The sequence below is a fragment of the Rhea americana genome, unplaced genomic scaffold, assembly GCF_003343005.1.
Source record: "Rhea americana isolate MKP2758 unplaced genomic scaffold, rheAme1 scaffold_180, whole genome shotgun sequence".
NCBI lineage: Eukaryota > Metazoa > Chordata > Aves > Rheiformes > Rheidae > Rhea > Rhea americana.
Window position 1 is genome coordinate 512,653 of NW_028185928.1, and position 19,805 is coordinate 532,457.

General features: G+C 40.9%; 2 protein-coding genes across 3 annotated transcripts in view; both read right to left on the reverse strand.

The window, feature by feature from the left end:
* Positions 1–6,001: 6,001 nt before the first annotated feature.
* On the reverse strand, positions 6,002–12,540 carry LOC146597577 (pantetheine hydrolase VNN2-like). Its single transcript, XM_085301851.1, has 7 exons — positions 12,295–12,540; positions 12,061–12,191; positions 11,472–11,664; positions 10,146–10,437; positions 8,793–9,166; positions 8,323–8,493; positions 6,002–6,912 (listed from the first exon to the last, which is right to left on the reverse strand). Exons 1-7 carry the CDS (start codon positions 12,538–12,540, stop codon positions 6,793–6,795), a joined length of 1,527 nt encoding a protein of 508 aa, XP_085157977.1. The 3' UTR covers positions 6,002–6,792.
* Positions 12,541–16,336: 3,796 nt separating this feature from the next.
* The window catches only part of LOC146597578 (pantetheinase-like), a 12,491-nt gene continuing 9,022 nt past the window's right edge, over positions 16,337–19,805 (reverse strand). For both annotated transcript variants that reach the window (XM_085301896.1, XM_085301895.1), the window contains 2 exons: positions 16,901–17,071; positions 16,337–16,643 (listed from right to left, as the gene is read on the reverse strand). In XM_085301896.1, the coding sequence (XP_085158022.1) occupies positions 16,500–16,643; positions 16,901–17,071 (315 nt within the window). In that variant the 3' untranslated portion in view covers positions 16,337–16,499. The remainder of the gene's footprint in view (positions 16,644–16,900; positions 17,072–19,805) is intronic.

Here is a 19,805-nt window from a genome sequence, read left to right on the forward strand (position 1 = left end):
CTTTTTTCCCTAAAATGTCACCAATACAAAGACTTACTCTCTTTGGGAATTGTCTATGTGATCAGGAAGGGGTATGGGTATAAAGAGCAGTGGTTTGTAAGAAAAGACTTAGCCAAAAAAATTAATAATAAAAAGCATTGTAAGGCTCCCTTGGTAAAATGCAAAGGTGGTTACATTAGACATGAACCTAGTGCCCACCTTTCACTAAATCTAATGCTGACTCTCAGCAAATAGAGGTTAATGTTAACATATAAACAATCTAAAATGTCTATTGTAACATTAAAGATTGGCTCAGAAAGTCTTCAACAAAATGAATGTTTAAGCCTGTTGCTAGGTAATGATGATTGATTTGAGCTTAAGCTTTGTATTTTGTAATTTTGATCCTCATACATAAAGCCATCTGATACTCTTGAAGTACAGCTAAATGACATCTGTTACGAAAAGCATCGCACATGTATTTTTACCCACATCTGCCAAAGCTTTTTATCTTTCAGTTTAGCTACCAGGAAGTTCATCACTTTCCATTAATGGCCATGTTAAAAGCTTGCTCTTCCCCCTTATATCTCATTGCCAGATATATTTGATTTCTACTTGGGCAAGCATAATTCTTCTTTCAAACAATAAGTTTCCATGGATAAATTATTATAACTGATTATTACTGCTATAGGTGATATATTACACCTGAGGTAGCAACAGACATTTTTCTTACCACAGGGTCTAGAAAATTGAGAGAATTAGGATTTCAGCTCCAGATATGAGCCTCATATCCCAATAGAGGGTTCCAAAATAACATGTACTGCTGAATTTTTTAGCAAATAATAGCCCTCATACAAACAATTAATAATCAGATTCTTGTCAAGTTTTAGCTCTTTACTAATGCTTATAATTTCTCAAAATGACAATGTATTTTTCATGGAAAGACACTGTATCTTTTTACAATAATTTTCCATGCTGAAATCTAAATCTAAAGTGAGGTACTTGGAAGCTAACATGTTCCATACAATGGAATATCTTTCCTTATTTCTCTACTTTTTCCTGGCATGTTWTAGACAAAAATTACAATTATAACCAAATCATTAATTGTCAGTTCTATGCGATAGTTTCCCTTTTAACAGATCATGTTATAAACTTCAGCATGCACAATAACAGATTGTTCTGATTTTAATACTGTCTCATAAAAAATTGGTAGCACACTGTAAAGGATTAGGAGTGTTCAGTCTCTGACAGCTATTCTCTACCTTTTTATCACTTTTAAGGAATTCCCAAACTGTAACCGAATAGTCCTTTTTGGGTCTACAGAAAGCAAACTCAAATGGCTGGAAAACTCTGCAAAGTGAGTTGGAGGGCAGAGATATAAACATTGTATAAAAACGGACATTAGTGTTTCCATGTATTTGACTTGGATAAACCCAAGTATCTCCTGTAATCCTAGTACTTATTTAGCAGATGAGGTAAATGATCAAAAACTTCTGTTACATAAGTCTTCATTAGACCTTGAAGGGTATCTCATAATACTCTTATATTTTGCAGTACATGAGCTGAGCAACCACCCATATGCAAATATTTTGTCACTTTTTTTTCCTCCAGAAGGCTGTATTTCCAAAAGATTACCTTTTTTTTCCAACATTAAAATATATTACATTTTGCGAGGCTGATACTACATATCCTGACACCATCACAGCTACCAGACTATGAGATCATAGAAATTAGCATTAATGTTAGGAGCAGCAAATGATAATGGATAGGTAAAGTTAAAATCATGTAATTATAATGATTTCTAAAAACTGTGTAAATTTCTARTGTCAGTTCACTAGGCCATGAGGTTAACTGAACAGCCAAGAGAATACTTTGCTTATAACCATATAGCAATGAGTAGCTGCCAGAAACATTTTAATACTTTCACAGAAGGAGGCTCCAAGTGCTTCTGCTAATTCTTCAATTGTTTCCTAAACTGAAAGAGAAATTAATATATCATTGTCAATATGCTGAGCTTCTGTCTGACCAAGATTAACTGTTTCTAGCTATGGCTGATCCATAGCTAGTTGACACTGGGTAATGCTATTATGCTCATTTGTGTTTGTAACAATTTTCAAGAGGTTCATTTTTAGAAGGTGCACTGGAATTATTTCCCTGTTTAGCTCCATGATGTCTGAGAGTCCATCACAAGCCACTGAGAAGCATTCCTTTATCAGCTATAGTTAGCCTCATAATAATTACTACCGTCTTTATTGATCTATCCAAATCATTTCTCAATTCATTCAGAAAAAGCCAAGCCTACTCTTTTTCAGATTTCCTTCCCTGATGATGGACAGTAACTTTGCAAACTATTTGGACTAGGTGGAGTTACAATTCCTTTCTCAGTTAATTTAAAATGTATGAATCCTTCGACTCAAACTCAGGTCATGGTCTCTCTGCCTATTTGTCACCCRCCAGATCTGTACTGATTCTGCCTATGTAGGAACAGTGTCCCATACTGCCAGCAATTCATCTATGATAACGTGAATTGTTCAGAAACATTTAGCATTGTATTACTGTGGCTAAGAATTGCACAATCTCTGACTCTACCTAGATGTTGAATCTTATTTAATGGAAACTTGAAATTATGAGGGCTAAAATGTTCATACAAAGACAAGGCTGTAGTGTTCTGTTCTCTTAAAAAGAATCAGCTTATTATGATTCTCTGCTACTCTATTTTTTGCTCAAGGTCTAAGACWTGCTTGCTTTAATTCAATATAGACAACAAAAATGCATTACATTTTATTCAGAGCTGAAGTTTCCTCAAAGTTATGACCAGTCTTAGTTAAGTTAGTCACAAGATTTGGATTACGTTTGTTTTAACGTGGTATTTTTCTACTCTCATCTGAACCTTTAGCCTTTTGTCAATAAAATCTCTTACGGACTTGTTTTAATGCACTGCTTTCTTTCTGTGTGATCAGAGACACCATGGAAAGGTGGATCTTGTTTGCTTTGCACAGCATTCAAGGTATAAGAAAGAAATATTGACAAATGAGGAACAAATTTTTCCAGTTCAGAAAAGGATGGAGTTTGTTAGGACACTATCTGGAGCAGCTTTGGGGGTGGAGATATTTAGATGAATTGTGTGTATTTTAATCTGATTCTTCTCCTCTGGCATATCCATTCAGTAAATGTCCCCTAGTTCATTCAGAAACTCAGATTCTTTCCCCTGAGAAAAACATAGGAGGGATGTTTGAGTTCTGTTTGAGTTCTACAGTTCTTCCACAGACTCCTCACACAGAACCAGGATCCAGGGTTTTTGCTTATTAATACAACGGAGCTATTGTGAGACCACTGAAAAAGAAATACACGGTCCACGTAACAGTGGCCTTTACTTATTTTATCATCAGAAACATGAAAGTGATTAAAAATACTCCTCAGTGGTCCATTCTATGATACCTTCATTATCCTCTCATAGACAGGAAACCAGTACAGCAGATCTTAGAAACTACAGGTCAGCTGTTCTTCAAATTTGACTTCAGTGTCATCTTCAAAGATGTCTTCTACATCCCTAATGGATGAGGTTCAAGAGTCCTTTCTTGATGCCTTTCATAAGACTTGTAAAAATCCACCCATATGTGGCAAGACTCAACTCTACAGACTCTTTTCTCCAGTACTGATATTACCAGCAGTTCTTGCACCCATTTGAAATTCTCAGGTGTTAAATCACTTTTTCCGTCTTAATACAGTTCTGTTTCCAATGAGCCCAGTTATAACATTCATTTTTTACACAACCTGACCTATGTTGCCCCTTTTACTATATCCTACAAGTTACTTCACTAGTAACAAGTTACTTCACAGTTGTATTCTACCTATTTGCGACTCTGACTGCCAAAGGGARTCAATGTTTCTAGGAAGCATACCATACTTCAGAAATCCCAGCAGGAAATGTGTGAGAGACTTCATGTTCAGTTATCACAGCCTAAACAGTAATAAGGGAGCAGAATATAGTATAAAATGTATCCTTGAATAAAAAGAAAATATTTATTAAAAACTAATTATTTCTCCAGGGATCCTATTTTCATTATCACTAGCTCAGGAGCTTGAATAAACTCACTGACTCCATCTTTATAGATATTTTATGTATGATTAATCTGATATGAGAAAGATAAACCTAGTAATAATAGACTGAATGTCTAGAATTMTGTTCAGACCAGGTCTGCTTACTATATTCCTCTTCAGATTCAGAAAGATATTTATAAATTGCATGTGCACTTGGGGTTGCATGAAATTCTGACCACTGGTGCATCTGTAAGGTATGTCTTTCTAAAATATTCCCAGAGTCTTTTTTCTTTCCTTTTTTTTTTTTTTTTTTTTTGTGGATTAGCACGTAAAGCTATAGACACCAATCAGTGAAAAAAGATTTTAATGCCTACAATTAATTTGACTGTAACAACAAAAACAAAAGTCAAATTATACTCAGATGCAGCAGCTGTTTCTATTTTTCCTTATGAACAGTGCTAGGCAAGGCACATTCTACTTAAATCGCAACCAGGTGGGAGATGGAGATGAGGGGCAATATGCAACAAGGAGGTACTTTTCGGGTTACACACAGTTATTCCTTCATTCTCTTGAGTTTTCAGCTTCTGGAGCATCTCTCTTGTGAGAAGGCCCAGGGAGGAGCACCTGTCCCTCCACAAGTGGAGCTGCTTTCTAGCCTCCAGTCCTACTCCACTGGAGCCAAGGTCTAAACTTCCTCAGACAGGGAGTGATTGTGACCAAGACAGAAAGGCATAGGGACCTTCTCTAGTGCAGAGAGGAAAAAATATCAGGGCTCAGGGACAACTAGGAGAACTATGGTTTTAAGTTATTATTATTTTTTAAAAGATTTTAAGATCTTTTTCAGTACTTTTTCAGATCAAATGTCAGGGTAGCTCCTGCCTTTTTCAGAGCTGCTGTGAGGCCATGGCTGTTCCTTTACCACTCTTGGGCTGTATGGCTAATAGAGCAGCATGCAGAGGAAGGATGGAAAGGTAGTGCAGGCTGCCTGACTATTCCCAGACCAAAGCTTTCATATATTTGCCTTTAGAGATGCGTTTCACCATACATGCATGCYTCTGTGCTGATCCCATGGCAAACCAATGGGCCTACATGGTCAACAGGATGACGTTGCAGAGACCTTAATAACCAGCATGCTCATTCCTGTTTGCCCTTCCCAGACTGTTGCCCCTTATGCGTGGGACAAAGGGCTGCTGGAGTGTACCAAACTGGCCCTGAAAAGCAAGGATCAGCTCTCAGCCTTCAGTGAGGCTCTCTGCTTCTCGAAATTCTGGCCCCTATACTCATTAAACACCTTACAGTCAGGTGGGATTGGTAAATCCACCAGKGGGCCACAATCAGTCTTGCCCAGAACTTCCTCTCTTTGCTGAAAGGCTATCCTGGGTCACAACCACAAGTCAAGTAACAAAAGGATGAGATGCTGGACAAGCCAGAAGAAACCATGACCTCTAAGCCCTGTATGTCTTGAATAATTGCTCCTAGGTGGTATGATCTCTTCTCTGAATATAAAATCAACTGTTCTATTATCTAGGATAAAGTAAGTCCTAGAAAGAGTCTCCTAAATTGTGTGTTGAGAAGGAGCAGCAAAAGGAAAATAGAAATTATGCTATTCCAACAAATTCTGGATGACTCATGTTGGTGTGCTTGGGTGGGACGACGCAGAGTGTTTCTAATGTGCCACACGGGGAGGCAGCTCAGTGTTAAGCAGACACAAGACTATGGGATAAGCATTGAGCCAGGGACTGCTCCAAGGTGCAAATGAGGTGGTGCAAACGAGGCTTGTATGCTGCAGAGCAGGTCAGATACAAACCACGCTCAGGACTCCCAAGTTTCGCATGTCATTGCTGGAATGCGCAATTCTCACACTATGTAATGCGCAATTCTCACGCTATTTGATCAAATCTCCTTCATGTACAAAAAACTTGTTACTTGCCTTTTTCATATGTTCTCACATATTGAGGAAATTTTCCAAACATCCAGCAGCACATGCAGGTTTATACATTTAATAGTGTTTACATAGCAACTTTATAATATTTATAAAATAAGTTGGACCTGAAATGCACTGAACCAAGCATGTATACACCATATCAACGCATGCTCAGAGTGACTCCAGAACTGACACTGCTTTCTACAGAGCTCGGCTGGACTCAAATCCTCTGTGGGGCTCTTCTTCCCTCTAAGGTTTCACCTAAAAGCATTTCATACCTGCTTTTCTTTTCAGGGTACAGTCCCCCTTGGTCAGAATGGGGCCAAGGCCCATTGAGTTTTAGGAAGGCCTTACTGATTGCTGCGTAATGCTGAGTAATACAGACCTTAAGTGCTTATACAGCCTGAAAGCCAGTCAAGCAGAAGCACCAGGGATAGAAATACTCCTTCAGGGAAGATTTTCATTGCAGCAAATTGGAAAACTCCACATTTCACTGTCTGCTTTCTGACTAGCATTACCCTGGTGACCTACAGTGCATCTTTTTTTGGGAAAAAAAAAGATTGGAAATTTTGGGGAAAAGATTTCATATGACAAAGCATCCCTACACTATTGAAAAATAACTACACTGGCTCAAGCACTGCTAAAAAATGTGTATCATTGCTACATGTACACAAAAGACAGCAATCATTGCTTTCTCCTAACTAAACTCAACTACTGTGGCTGCTGAGTACAAGTGTAAGGTTGCAGAACAGGAATGACATAGAGTAAATGCCACAGCCCATGGCAAAATGCCTTACAGTAGGAAAACCTTATTCTGTGTATGGTGACTGTTTAAAAATTAAGGAGTCACATTATGGGGAGTTTCGCAGTGGATGCGGTGGGTCCTTTTCATAATACCTTCCAAAAAGGGTCACTGTTAAGAGTGGTTTTGATGAGCTATGCTTGCTTTTCAATCGTCCATCATGTAGCACCTGGTTGAAAAAGAAAGAATGATGTTAATATTCCACTAACAAAGTAGGAATATTATATAGTATAGAAAGAATAGGCCTTACAGGACAAAAATACAGCACTTCAGTGTCAAAGAGAATCATGAGAATAAAACAAAAAAGAATTTTCTCTGACTCATGCATGGAAATGCTCTTGCAGTTAAGTCGCTAAAGCAGAGCTCAGAGAATCTAAGTATCGTTTTCAACTCTGCCATGGCTTTCCCACATTTTCTTGGACCTGAAGTTCTTTAAAGCTTCCTCCAGCTCCATCTTTGTAAGGAAAATCATTTTCTCTGCCTCATAAAAAGGTATAAGTGATAACAACAGATTTGTTAAATCTTCATCAGTTACTCATACATGGCTATGCAGGTTATCTATTTATCTATCTATGTATCTATCTAGAGATATACATAAAGAACAACAATTTTAAATCTTCTTTGATTTTTAGGTTCCTAAAAAATTTCCATGTGGAAGAACAGAGAACTTCAGTCTACTGTCCATATGTTGCTTTTCTAAGTTACCTTTTACTGATCAATTTGAAATCGCTAATGTAGACAGACTACGTACATCTACTACTTTTAAGAGCCTTTGTGACAACCAGTATGTATTTGATAAGAAAATACACAATATTTTTTTAATTAAATCATGATCATATTATAGCGTGCCAGATAATGCTTTGATGTATATGTTTTTACAAAAGTCCCATTCAAAACATACAGTATGAGCAAGTGTTTTTCCATCACTACCTTTGAAAAAAAATCACCCCTGCTTCTTTTAAAACCCTTCAAGCCTCATTTCACTGTCTTCATTATCTCTTCTGAGCTTTTAAGTAGTTTTTTCAAATCAATTAACATTACTTCTAGCCTCTTACTTAAACATAATCTAAGGCTTATGTTTGAAAACATTTTTTGGCAGAAATATTTAATGAAGTTTCAAATAAAAAATTTATAAACCCTACAAATACCTCAAAACCCCCTTTCAGTATATATATATATATATACACTTTTTTTTGTATAGGATATCTACCCTTATGCATGATACTCAATAGCAGTTTTTCTTGCTTGGACAACTACATTACTCAGAATATTTTATTTCTTTCTCTCCTAAAATGCTTATCAGCAAAGACCTTTAGAAAATAGTTCCCTGAAAGCTACTATTTATGCCTTTGGGATCTGAAGTGAAGAAAACACTCAAGAGATTCTCAGTCTTAGCATTTATATCTCTCCTCAATAAGGACGAACACAATCCATGCATTTAAATGTCTTCTTAAATTATATTCCCAGAATCAAAGAAAGTAGTTCTTGGATTTGTTTGACCTTGTTGTTCTGTCAGTTACCATTTCTTTACTAAGGCCCAGAGAACCTAAAGTGAAACAGCTCAAGGGCATCCGATTACCTCAAATTCCCCGGGAGCCAGCTGAACCCCGCTGTACAGGACTTCTGGRAAGACATAGCTAGTGCCAAACGTGCCACTCAGGGAGAACATGTCAAACTTGGTCTGTGCAGTCTCCACGGGCTGCCCACAGCTTTTCAGGTCTGTGCTCTTACATTTCAGCAGAGTGCATATCTGTGGGGGAGAGGATACAAAAAAAGCAACTTACCTCTCAGCTTTAAGCAATCAGTAGCTGGATTCAACAGTACGAAAAGCTCTTACGATGAAGGAATGAATGAGTGTTTTGGAATGATTCATTCATTTAGGCCACAAGGACCTTTGTGTGCTTTGGGTGCACACTGGACTCAAAATCCTTATCATTGTTTTCTTCAAAAATAAAATTAAAATTCAACGCATTTACTAATTGAACTTTGGTGTCTTAATAGTCACCAGGAAAATATATATCTCACATTCACTCCCATTGAACAAATTACCTGCCAATGATATTTTATGAGAGAACCATGAAGACCATCAAATGCACCCAGTACATAAACTTCATCTTTACTCTTGTCTGACATCCTATAGATCAAATGACAGCAGAGGTCTCTCTGGCAAACAGTATAATTTCCAGCTCTGTGTGTGAGTTCACTGAAAGTGAATATATCACGTCGAACAGCTCCTGTAAAAGTGTTTTTTTCTTCTGGAAATTTTTTGATGTTTGTGGCGTACAAGCTCCAGTTGACAGCAAGAGGGTAGGTAGGAGAAAGACGGGGGCGCGAGCTCAGCTGTCCTATCAGGAGACGACCCTTCTCGGTTTCTGTGTCATAATGATAAGCTACGGGACCATCTGGTGTAAATATCCCACTCCCTGCAAATGACACACACAAAACATTATGACACAGCTATGTGGAAACATCGAGTACCCATTGGGAGCTATGTAAGCTTTTTTAACACATAAATTTGAAAATATTTTAAATCAATACGTTAAAATGTACCTCAAACTTTACCTTAGAAGAATTTTTAAATGGYAGAACTACCAAGATCAGGTTATGTGCTTCACAGGATTTTGAAACTGAAAGCCTTTAAAAGGTCGTATGAGAAAAAAATCTTGTAAAATTTTTTATAACTTAGATTGTTCTAAATTAGCACTCCRTAACTGTCATGCTTGCCAAAGAAAGAAATCATGAGGATAATTACATTTCATAGAAAGAAATCTAGAGTTTTGGCYTAAGCTCAATTCAACGTGCTTAAAAATAGAACAGACAAAAATATTCCTTTGAGGCTTTCACTTCTGCTTCAGGTAASAGTTACAGATTACAGATACAGCTACAACAACGATTCCTCAGTTTCTAGAAAAAAAATGGGAGGAAATACCTATTTAGATTAACCCAAAACACAGATATCTCTAACTTCTCAACAGCAAAAAAAAAAAAAAAAAAAAACAGGAAATGTCTTGTTCACTACAAAATAGGAGCCTTCCTTTTGTTCCCAGGTTACTAAATTCTGTTTAGGACACTTGTTTTCTTCCCTTAATTATTAATTGATTTTTAAACAAAAAAAAAAATCTGCTTCAAAGTGAGAGGCTGAGAATTTAAGTGAAACTTCTGCCATTTTGAAAAGAAATCAGTTTTAAAATGCTTTAGAATGCAATATCATGATCTTTGTAACTACCTCTCTCCTAGAACATTCATCATTTTCTTACCTGAAGTTGTTTCCTAAATTCAATACAATATCAAGAATATTTTATTCTTCTTAATTTTTCAGACWTCACTATTTGTAAAACATTTTTGCCTGTTTCTGAGTTCAGTACCATTAAGATAATTTCTCTTTTCCTAAATGCAACTCACCTGTCATTGCCAAGTCGATGTTGTGTGTATTTGCTGAAAGTAAATTGACACCCATGCCCATAGCCCAGGCAGAGTGAAACTCAACAGCAGTCAAAAAAGGCAAGACATTCATCCAAGCAGTTGGGAACAGTACGGTGTCCACCTKTAAATCCCTCACCAGGACCACTGCAGGGTCGTGGAAAAGTATGTCAAAGCAAGTGAAGATGCCAAACTTCCCAAAGGGTGTCTCAAAAGTGACGGTCTCCATCTCTTTAGGGAAATTAAACTGAGTTTCTCCTCTAAAGAGGTTATACTGTAGGCCAAGAAAATGACTTATTAGAATTAAAAATAAGACAAGATTTCAAGCTACTTTTGTGTCTAAAACTGCCTTAAAGTAGAATTCAGGGTCTATATCTCAAACAGTCACTCAAATCTCCCTTTGTAGCTACTGAAGATCTGAAATGGCTCAGCAGAGACAGCAAATCAAAGTTAGTAAACCCCACATCCCAGAAGCCCCCTAAAATTAGGTAACAAACACAGAAGTGGCAAGTGCACTTTGGTGTATGGGATATGGCACCTGCTTACACCACACTTAGCACTACAAGCCAAATGAACATCACTTACATTTGGCAAAAGTACCCTGAGGGGCRGAGCTAGTGATGCCTGCTGGGAGGGCAGCCTGGATACACACCTGCATCTAGCATCCCGCAGGTGCAARTCCCACAATTGCTTCATGGAGAAATGCAAGTGCAAGGAGTATCGTTTGGTTGAACCCCCTTTGATGCTCCTCAGGGCATGGCCTCCCACAGCACTCAGCAGTCAGACAGCAAATGCCAGCACTGTGCAGCCAAACAGTCCCAACCACCGGGCAGAGAGACTCTGAAGTGTCAGCACCTGTATCTTGCATAGTTCCTACAGCAAAAKCCTGCAACACTATGTGCCTTCATTCCTGCTGCCTTCTGGAAATGTCCAGACAGTTTTAGCTCCCGAACTCTGCCCAGACATTATCTGGGAAGGTGTCTGGCTAAAACCACGACAAGGACTCTGCTAACTATTTATGTGCATGGAGATCTGTGTGTCTTTTTGCTTAGCTGCAACAAATGTAGACTTCAGTGTTTCATACATATGTATCAGACATGCATTCTGCAGCTGAGGTGTTCCTGGGAATCACGATTGATTGACCATGTTTTGTCTATTTTTCCTTCTGGCCATAAGATCCTTGCACTGGATCATCCTGGATTTGTTGTCATTCTACAGTTATACAAAATTATTGTATCAAACTACTGAAACAGASACAAAAAGTATACAGATAAATAGTAACAGACTGATGCCAAAGCCCATCCTTACCTTGTGGTAACGAGCCACCAGCTTCCCTTCCGAGTCAAAGACAACATCAGTATTGTACTGATAGCGACCATCACTGGGGCAACTAGGATCACTAGAATTACATGACTTCTTGTCCCCAATGTTTGCAACCACATAGATAGAGTTATTCCTGGCCATACAGCTGAGTCGTTCCTGCACTGGAGCTGGAGCAAATCTAATGCGTTTTTAATGAAAGAAAAACCCCCCAAAATTGAAATTTAATCATGTGGATGTGGAAGAAAAGCATTCAAAATTATTACTTCAATAACTGTATGTCATATGTTTTAAACACATTACATGTTCTTACACATTTTTAAAATAATGATTTTGCCTAAAGTTTCCTCCTTTTCCTCCTTCTCCAATTTTTAGAAGTGAGGCTGCCTCAATACTTTTTACCTTGCATATGCCCTTTTAATTAAGAGTTCATTGTGATGAGTTTCATTTATAAAATACTTGTGATTTTTAAAAGAATAAAAAATCAGCAGTTCATACACAGTTATTGAGAGYAGCTCACTTCTCTGTGAGACACTAGTTTGAAACCACACACAGCACTGCAGAAGGACTCACTCACCTTTTGGGATCAGTGCAAGGAATCCAGTTCACCTCTGGATCAGGAATATCCTCCAGGTAGGGGTAGATGGATTCTCTGGTGAAACGCCAGCCATAAATGCCGTCTTCAGGAGTCACAATGATGTGGGCACCCTGGCAGGACAGGCTCCATTAAGAATTCACCAGTACTCAGGTAATCAGGAGAATCAGCAGAAGGGAAAACACAAACTGACAGCGCTAATAGTGCATCTACTACCTGCTGGGCRGCTTCTTTGATGGCCCCTTCCAAGATGTCCATATTTTTGTTCATCAATGCCAAAGCATCGTCGGGAGAGGGAGGCTTGCTGGTGAGCGCTGGCAGGATSACCGAGTGCTCGTACACAGCCGCGGTGAAGCTGTCCCAAGCAACGGCCTGGAGCACTGAGAGGGTGAAAACCATGCCCTGTACCAGAGGCTGGAAAGCGAGCATGGCTGGTGCCTTGCAGTTCCTGGGAATAGGCATGGAGTGTATAAAGYGAACAGAAAGAGGAGTAAAGCTTTTAATACTGTGCTTTGGAAATAATAATCTATTATGCAATCTGGGAAAGTACAATATTGTACTGTCGACATCTAAGATCATTCATTTATGGTAAGAGGTCTAAGAATCACTTCTAGGAATTGCATCTCATTTTAAATTTGAAATGCTGATGGTAAATAAAAGGCTAATAGGGCATTCCAGAATAATACCAAAGTATTCCTGGAAAAGTGCTTGCAAAATCTGTTTTACTTTCCTCTTTAATCTTCCAGATCTGATCTCTGGGGTCACATGTCCATACTCACATGGTTAGGGCTGGCTATTTCACATAGCCAAACTGTGAGTATCCCCTATCACTGAAATTCAGCTGGAAGTGAATGGCAGACAACTGGCATGAAGTATAGCCCTCATACTTCTGAGTGGAGATTATACTTTTTCTAGTTATGAGACATAAGGACCTGCCTTGCCCTTTTCCTTTGGCTAATAACTTACTATACTTGCAGCAATTTCCCTAAGAGTGTCTTCCCTCACATGTCTACAATGTGATTTACACTGACCCCTGCACTGTGTTAATCTTTATGTCTAGATCTGGAATATTTATCCATTTTGTGAAAATGAATTAAGCTTAATTTTTTATTACTTTTTGATATGAAAAGCAAATTTTGCACAGTGACTGTTTTGCAAATAGCACACTACTACTATAGTCTCAATTTTTTCATAAAAGATTCATTGTTAAAACTGTATCTCTGATCTTGCTTTATCTCTGTGAGGGTAAATTAACATAACCTGGCTAATGATATTTACTGTTCAATAAGAAATAAAGGAAAATATTTCTCATCTTGACAATATATTCCTCTTCACTGTGTAATTTCACTCTGAAATCTTATTTCATTTTGAGGGCATCCTCAGGAGAAACAGGTATTTCACTGTTCTGTGACAAGATGACATTGTGCTCATGGACGGCCACAATGTAGCTGTCCGGGGCACAGGCCTCAACAACAGACAGGATAAAAACTGCAGCAGAGGCATCAGCTTTAGAAAGCTCCATAGCTGAAGTCTGCAAATCATTCAAGAGGAGGACAGGGGCAAGCAAAGATGGATGATTTTAATAGGGAAACTCTTGCATAAAACTGGTAATTCCCCCACAGTGCCAGAAAGCCAACACTGAGTGACACAACTGCCTTGCCCGGAAAGCCTCAGGGCATCAAGGGCAGGAGATCTGCAAACATTGAGCAATTCTGCATTACAACACAGGCAGAACAGTGATCACCAGGCATAACTGAACAAACATGTCACCTGCCAGATTTAAGAATGATACAGGCGTGGATACAGGAGCAAAGCAATACAGGAATTGCTACAGTGAAGGGAACTGATGGCAAGGTCAGTTCACAGCATGAAAATGAGCCAGAAGAACTTGGAGATATCTCATCAAAAAAACAGCACAAACACGGGCCAAACCTGTGCAGGCAGCGCAGCAAGAGGCAGGCGGGCAGTCAGCCTGGGCTCTTGAGCTCTGTGCCACTGCTGGCTGTGTCCAAGCCTGCTCAGCACAGAGCCAGCTCAGGGCCGCAGGACCTCAGGGCCAGCTGCACACTGCAGTGGGGGTCCAGGCAGGCTATTACTCCGAGCAAATCCATCAGCAAACCACTTATTAACTGAGCTCTGAAGAGATCCCCAAAGATTATTACTAGAACAGTGTGATGAATAGAAGCCACCATTTCTAAATTCTGACTATTGCAATCTCCATTGGCTAGAGCTGCAGATCCTGCTGCCAGAAATCTTAAAGATGCATGTGCACAATAATGACTTGTGTCTGGTTACCCAAATCTCTTACCTTCTTTAGTTCCTCYTTTGCTTCACTACGCCTGAGAGAAGTGTTTATTCTTATCAGTGGTTAYGGGCAGACTTGTCTTTATATACAATGCTTTGGTATGTGGATGGATGGGTAGATTTCTGTATGATTGCTTTCTGCATGCTTGACTCACTTCATACAATAATACATTTCACAATGATAAATGTTATGCAGTCTTTGTAGTAGGAGGAATTCAGCTCAATATTGGTTTGTGCAGGTCTTCTAAAGAAAAATATTCAACATGCAAATATAGCTAAACGAGACAGTAATGGCTTAGAATCAAATCCTGAAGTCAAAATACTCATTAGATTCAGGGTTTGAGATCATATATTGCTTATACACACAATCTCTTAGGTAGAGTTGTATCTACACTGAGCAGGCCTGAAGGAGCTGCTTTTCAGCTCCCAGCCTAGCAACACATTCTCGCTGTATCCCTTCTGCATTGCAAGGTGAAACCTCAGTGCTCATCTTCACCTTGCACCCTGATCTCCCTTAAAATCCAGATCCTTCCCCCAGAAGTCACTTGCAGTGTGAACCATTAGGTTCCTGGCCCCAAAACATGGGGGACAAGCACAGTGTTGGCTGTGGGTTTGGGCTGATGGGAAGAGCATTTGACTGAACACTCCCTTGCTGGGATGAGACAGTGAACAAGGTTTCAAGAGAGCATGAGTCTGGCAGTACAGATACTGATATTTTGCAAGTCATGGGRGCACTGTCTGAGGCTAGAAGATGGCTTTTGACAAACACATATATGGTACAGGGATGTTATTTCCTATGTGACTGTCTATTTACATTTAAGAAAAGAAAGAGCTCTATGGGGCACTATAGTGATACTCAACACTGGAGTTTGAACAACATTTGCATTCCCAAATAATCTCACACTCCCTGTATGAAGTGCATGGGCCTGAAGACTGGTAGACAACTGTGCAGGCAACAGCAATGGTGCCAGCATGGCTACAAAGAAAAGGGAAAGGTGCCTGACCACTTTTAGAAAGAGCTGCACAGCTTCATACACTGAGATACACCAGCGGCATTGCTGGAGGAAGCTTCCAGCCACAGCAAAGCGTAAGTCTCCATGGTGGGAGAAAAGGAAACAAAAGTAAGTACAGCGCCCTATCCCAGGGAGTAGCTGACCTCAAGCTGGAATCTAAAATCCTTCAAGTTAGTGGATTTGCAGGGCAACATTATTGTGCAGGAACAAAGGAAAACATGGATTTCACAGACATTGGTGTTATATGGCCCTGAAGAAATAGAGGAGCTTGGAGGGAGAAAAGTTGCTATGTGACATCATGTCACTACTCTGTGACCTCTTTACTGGGGCCAATAATCCTGGTGCTGAAGACCGTCCCACACAGCCAGTGCTTCATGGCCAAGTAGTTCTTCAGCAAGGGCAAGCTTTGTATTTGGAAGGTTCAGTTCCAAGTTTTAGTCCAACAGAGATTTCAGAAAAATGGTGATTCATGATCAGTTCTGGTCAGGAAGAGGTAATAGGTTTTGGATCAGGGTTGGCTCTATGACAGGAGCTCCTCATCTACCTCCACAATGCAATATTCTGTACTACAAGGTACCACAGACTGTGCACTAATGGCATGTGGCAACCAGGCCAAAACAATGTGAATAGGAGAGAACTTTAAAAATGGGGCGAGGGAACAGGCTGGTATGGGTCAGTAGCAGTAGCTGTACAGCAGAGACAAAACAAAGCTAAACTTGTCTGCATAGAAGGATCATGAACCACATATTTCACTACTTTGCTTACTGGTCTCATAAGAATATGAAATTGTAAAATATTCAGCGATAGCAAAATATGGATTAATCTTCTGGCCCACAATACAGGCTGTCCAAGGGAGAGAAAGATCAAACCCCAGAAAGCAGAGCTAAACAACTGCTATTTAAAATGGATGAAAGACGAGTAACCCAGTAATATAAAAGGGTTACTTCTCCGTAAGTGGCAGCAACGAAGTAAGAATGCTGCATTATCACTAAGCAAAGCACACTGAGGAGAAGCTTGCGCATCTGGAACTAAGAAACATAATTATGATTGTTTTAGCCTAAGATGGCATGTCTCATTGGGACACAATGTCAGCAGTGTGCAGCTTCAGTTATGGTAACAGCATGGGGAGGCTGGTGGTTGTGGGTCTTGTTTCAGATGATCCTTTTCATACCAGCGTCCGAAAAGCGTCACAGTGATGATTGGCTTTGTTGGTCCTATCTTACTTATCAAACGCCCATCACTCAATACCTAATTGGAAAAGATAAGAGAAGGATACAGAGGAGTACTCACAGGAACAAGTTAAAAGCTGACAAGGATGTGACCAAACAACGAGAAGATACGTCAAACCACCTTGCTCACTGAAACCAGTGACTTCATGAAGCGGACGTTGAATATATCCAATTACTTGCTATGAGCAAGTTTCCTCTGGCTTTTCTGAGTCAGCTTCTTCCATTACTAAGACCCAGAGAAATCTAATGTGAAACAGCTCGAGAGCATCCCATTACCTCAAATTCCCCAGGASCCAGCTGAACCCCGCTGTACAGGACTTCTGGAAAGACATAGCTAGTGCCAAACGTGCCACTCAGGGAGAACATGTCAAACTTGGTCTGTGCAGTCTCCACGGGCTGYCCACAGCTTTTTGGGTCTCTGCTTTTACACTTCAGCAGCGTACATATCTGTGGGGGAAAGAAGACAACAATGTATTTAGCAAGATGGAAACACTCTGGTAGGAAACTCTTGTGTCATCAGATCTAGTGTGTGACAGAGCGGGTGACTCACACAGGACATCTTTCACAACCTTAAAGCAACTTCTTTTTAGCTGTAGTGCATTTTTTCACCCCTGGATCTGACYGGAGCATGTTCCAGAACTGCACGGATTTAGTAGACAGAAACAAACTTTCTGGAGAAAGCTCTGCCAGAGTAATTTAYTTCATGCCTGAAGGCCAGTCCTGTCACTTGCACTAATTCTTCCAGTTCCCAGTTCTTTCATATCAAGATTCCCCCTTCACCTGTCTTAAGACGAGACAGTGGATGGAAGCTTGGAACAAAGTGAAACAAATGAAACAGGTCTCCTCATAAGTACATTGTACAACTGTAARCTCAGGACCTTTGCCTGGCATTTGTACATGTTGCTAGGGAGAACCCCGTAGATGGCCTGGTAGTCTATGGGAAAACTGAATTTGATTGTCTCYGTTTGATTATCTCCATTTGATTATCCCCATTGAATTTGATTATTTCCTGGTGAAGAGCTGTCCAGGTAATGAAGCAAGCATCCCCTGTTCCCCAGCTTTGTGTTRGCAGTTGCAGCACATAGAGGAGAACAGTGATGGTAATGCAGACTGACTTTTCTTTTGTCCYGAGGGTTAATTCTCCAGCTTTAATCCAATAGGTGTTTATGAGCAACGTGCAGGAACAAAAATATGGGGCCAGCACTCCTGTGAAGATTCAAAGGATGCCGGCTGGCTTTGCTGGCGGGTGAAGGAGGAGTCTGCCTAGTATTGTGTTAGATATTAGGGAGTCAGGAAAAGCATCTCTGCCAACAACAGGAGTACTATTCATCAGCAAACTGCTGAAGTGCAAATCAGCAGGCACAGAGAATCTGGTTCTCTCAGTCTGCTCTAAGGAAATGGCAAAATTAATGAGGGGGAAGAGTTGAAATTCCTGCCTTCTCTAGAACATTCAGTACCGGTAGAGACCATCTGTGCACTTTCATAAGGACTGAAATAAATTTTCCAGGCAAGCTCACCAAGAACACCGCTTCTATTCAAGCTACCTTCTTAAATGTATTAGATGAGCTAAGACTTCCCCTACACTGTGGTTTCTACAGCTGGTAATGCAAAGGCCCCGTTGGCAGAGAGAAGCAAGTAAATAAAAGAATGATTAATCTCCTGGCACAATCACTTAACCATAAAAGCAAATAAAGGTTTGCAATATGGCTTTAAGCAAATTCAACCAAGGTGTAACTCACTGTCTTCCCAAACATTTGATTAAGAGATTGGAAGAATGGGCATTTCCTTAGCACTCATATGTCATTTCTGTAAGAATCATTGCTATGATCTGAGTAATAACAAAATGTTAACATTTTTGAGAATCCAAATTATCAGAGTATCTCATAAAGATAAATGTGTTTTAAAGTCAATATTTGATTAAGACTTTTTGGAAAGAGATACAGAACCCTTACTCACAGATATTCACAGGGTACCAGTCCTTGGCTGCCTAAAAGGAAAAAAGAAATAGCCAAGGTACTCTGGGATTTTAAAGGAGATTGAGAGACCTCTCTGCTACAACAGAGCTTAAGGAGAACAAGATGCCAAATTTCCTGTCAGGTGATTTCTGTGTAAATGAAGATGTCTACATAAATTTCATTGCCAAAGAAAGACATGCTGGGTGTTATAACTACTCTGAGGATGATGTGAAAGGTCTGCAGTATACTGCCTTGGGTGAGATCGGCAGTCTCATTCTTGTGATASAGAGGAGAACAGTCGGAGAAGAGAACTCTAAAAGATTCAGAGTTCAGTGTGATGAACAGAGAAGTGGGATGCGAGCATGCATGAAGRGGCCATTGCTATACAGCCAGGTTCCTCTGACTCAAGCATCAAGGATGGTATAGCTGAGGAAGAAGAGGCTCCTCAGGTATGTAACGAGGTGCCGTCTTTGAAAGAAGATACAGAAGTCTTAGCAGCTGAGCCACAGTCTTAGGCTGTGGGTTTGAAATCGGCTTTGCAACGTGTTGGGTTTGGACTGCCAGTGCAGAAGGAAGAGGCCAGAGGATTGGGAGCAGTAAAAGCTTCCTGCACGAGAAGGAAATTGTGGGGCACGGGAGGCAGTGGGCATCTGGGGAGACTGCCCTTCCTGCGCAGAGCACCGGCCCGCGCCCCCCGAGCTGCCCCACGGCCCGGCCGCCGCATCACAATGTGCCGCGGTGGGTCCCACAGTGACCTCGGCCGCGGCCAGCAGCGCCCGGGCCCCAGTGCGACTCTGTGCCGGCGCAGGGCAGCGTGGGGAGACGCAGGCTCCCAGCTCAGCGGCACTACCTGGCACAGGRACGCGGCTTCAGGTGCCCGCTCGTGGCACCATGGGCCAGGCGAACTGCTGCGGCGGGACGGGTGCTGCCAGCCCCGCTGGCGGCAGGCAGGCACGGCCCCGGGGCCTTGGCCTTGCCCGGGGGGCTCCTCGCGCCCGCCTCGGGCTCCCGGGCAGGGAAGCCTCCCAGCCCCAGCAGCCGCCGAGCCTCTTTGTGGCGAGCAGGAGCCCCCGGCTCCTCCTCTGCGACCGCGTGCAGGTGACGCGGCACCACCGCACCAAGGACAGGCACCTGCTGCTCTTTCCTGGGGCCATCGCTATCGCCAGCTTCAGGTCAGCAAGCAAGGCGGAAAGGGCCTCCTTGGGGCCGCCTGCGCCGCGGCTGGC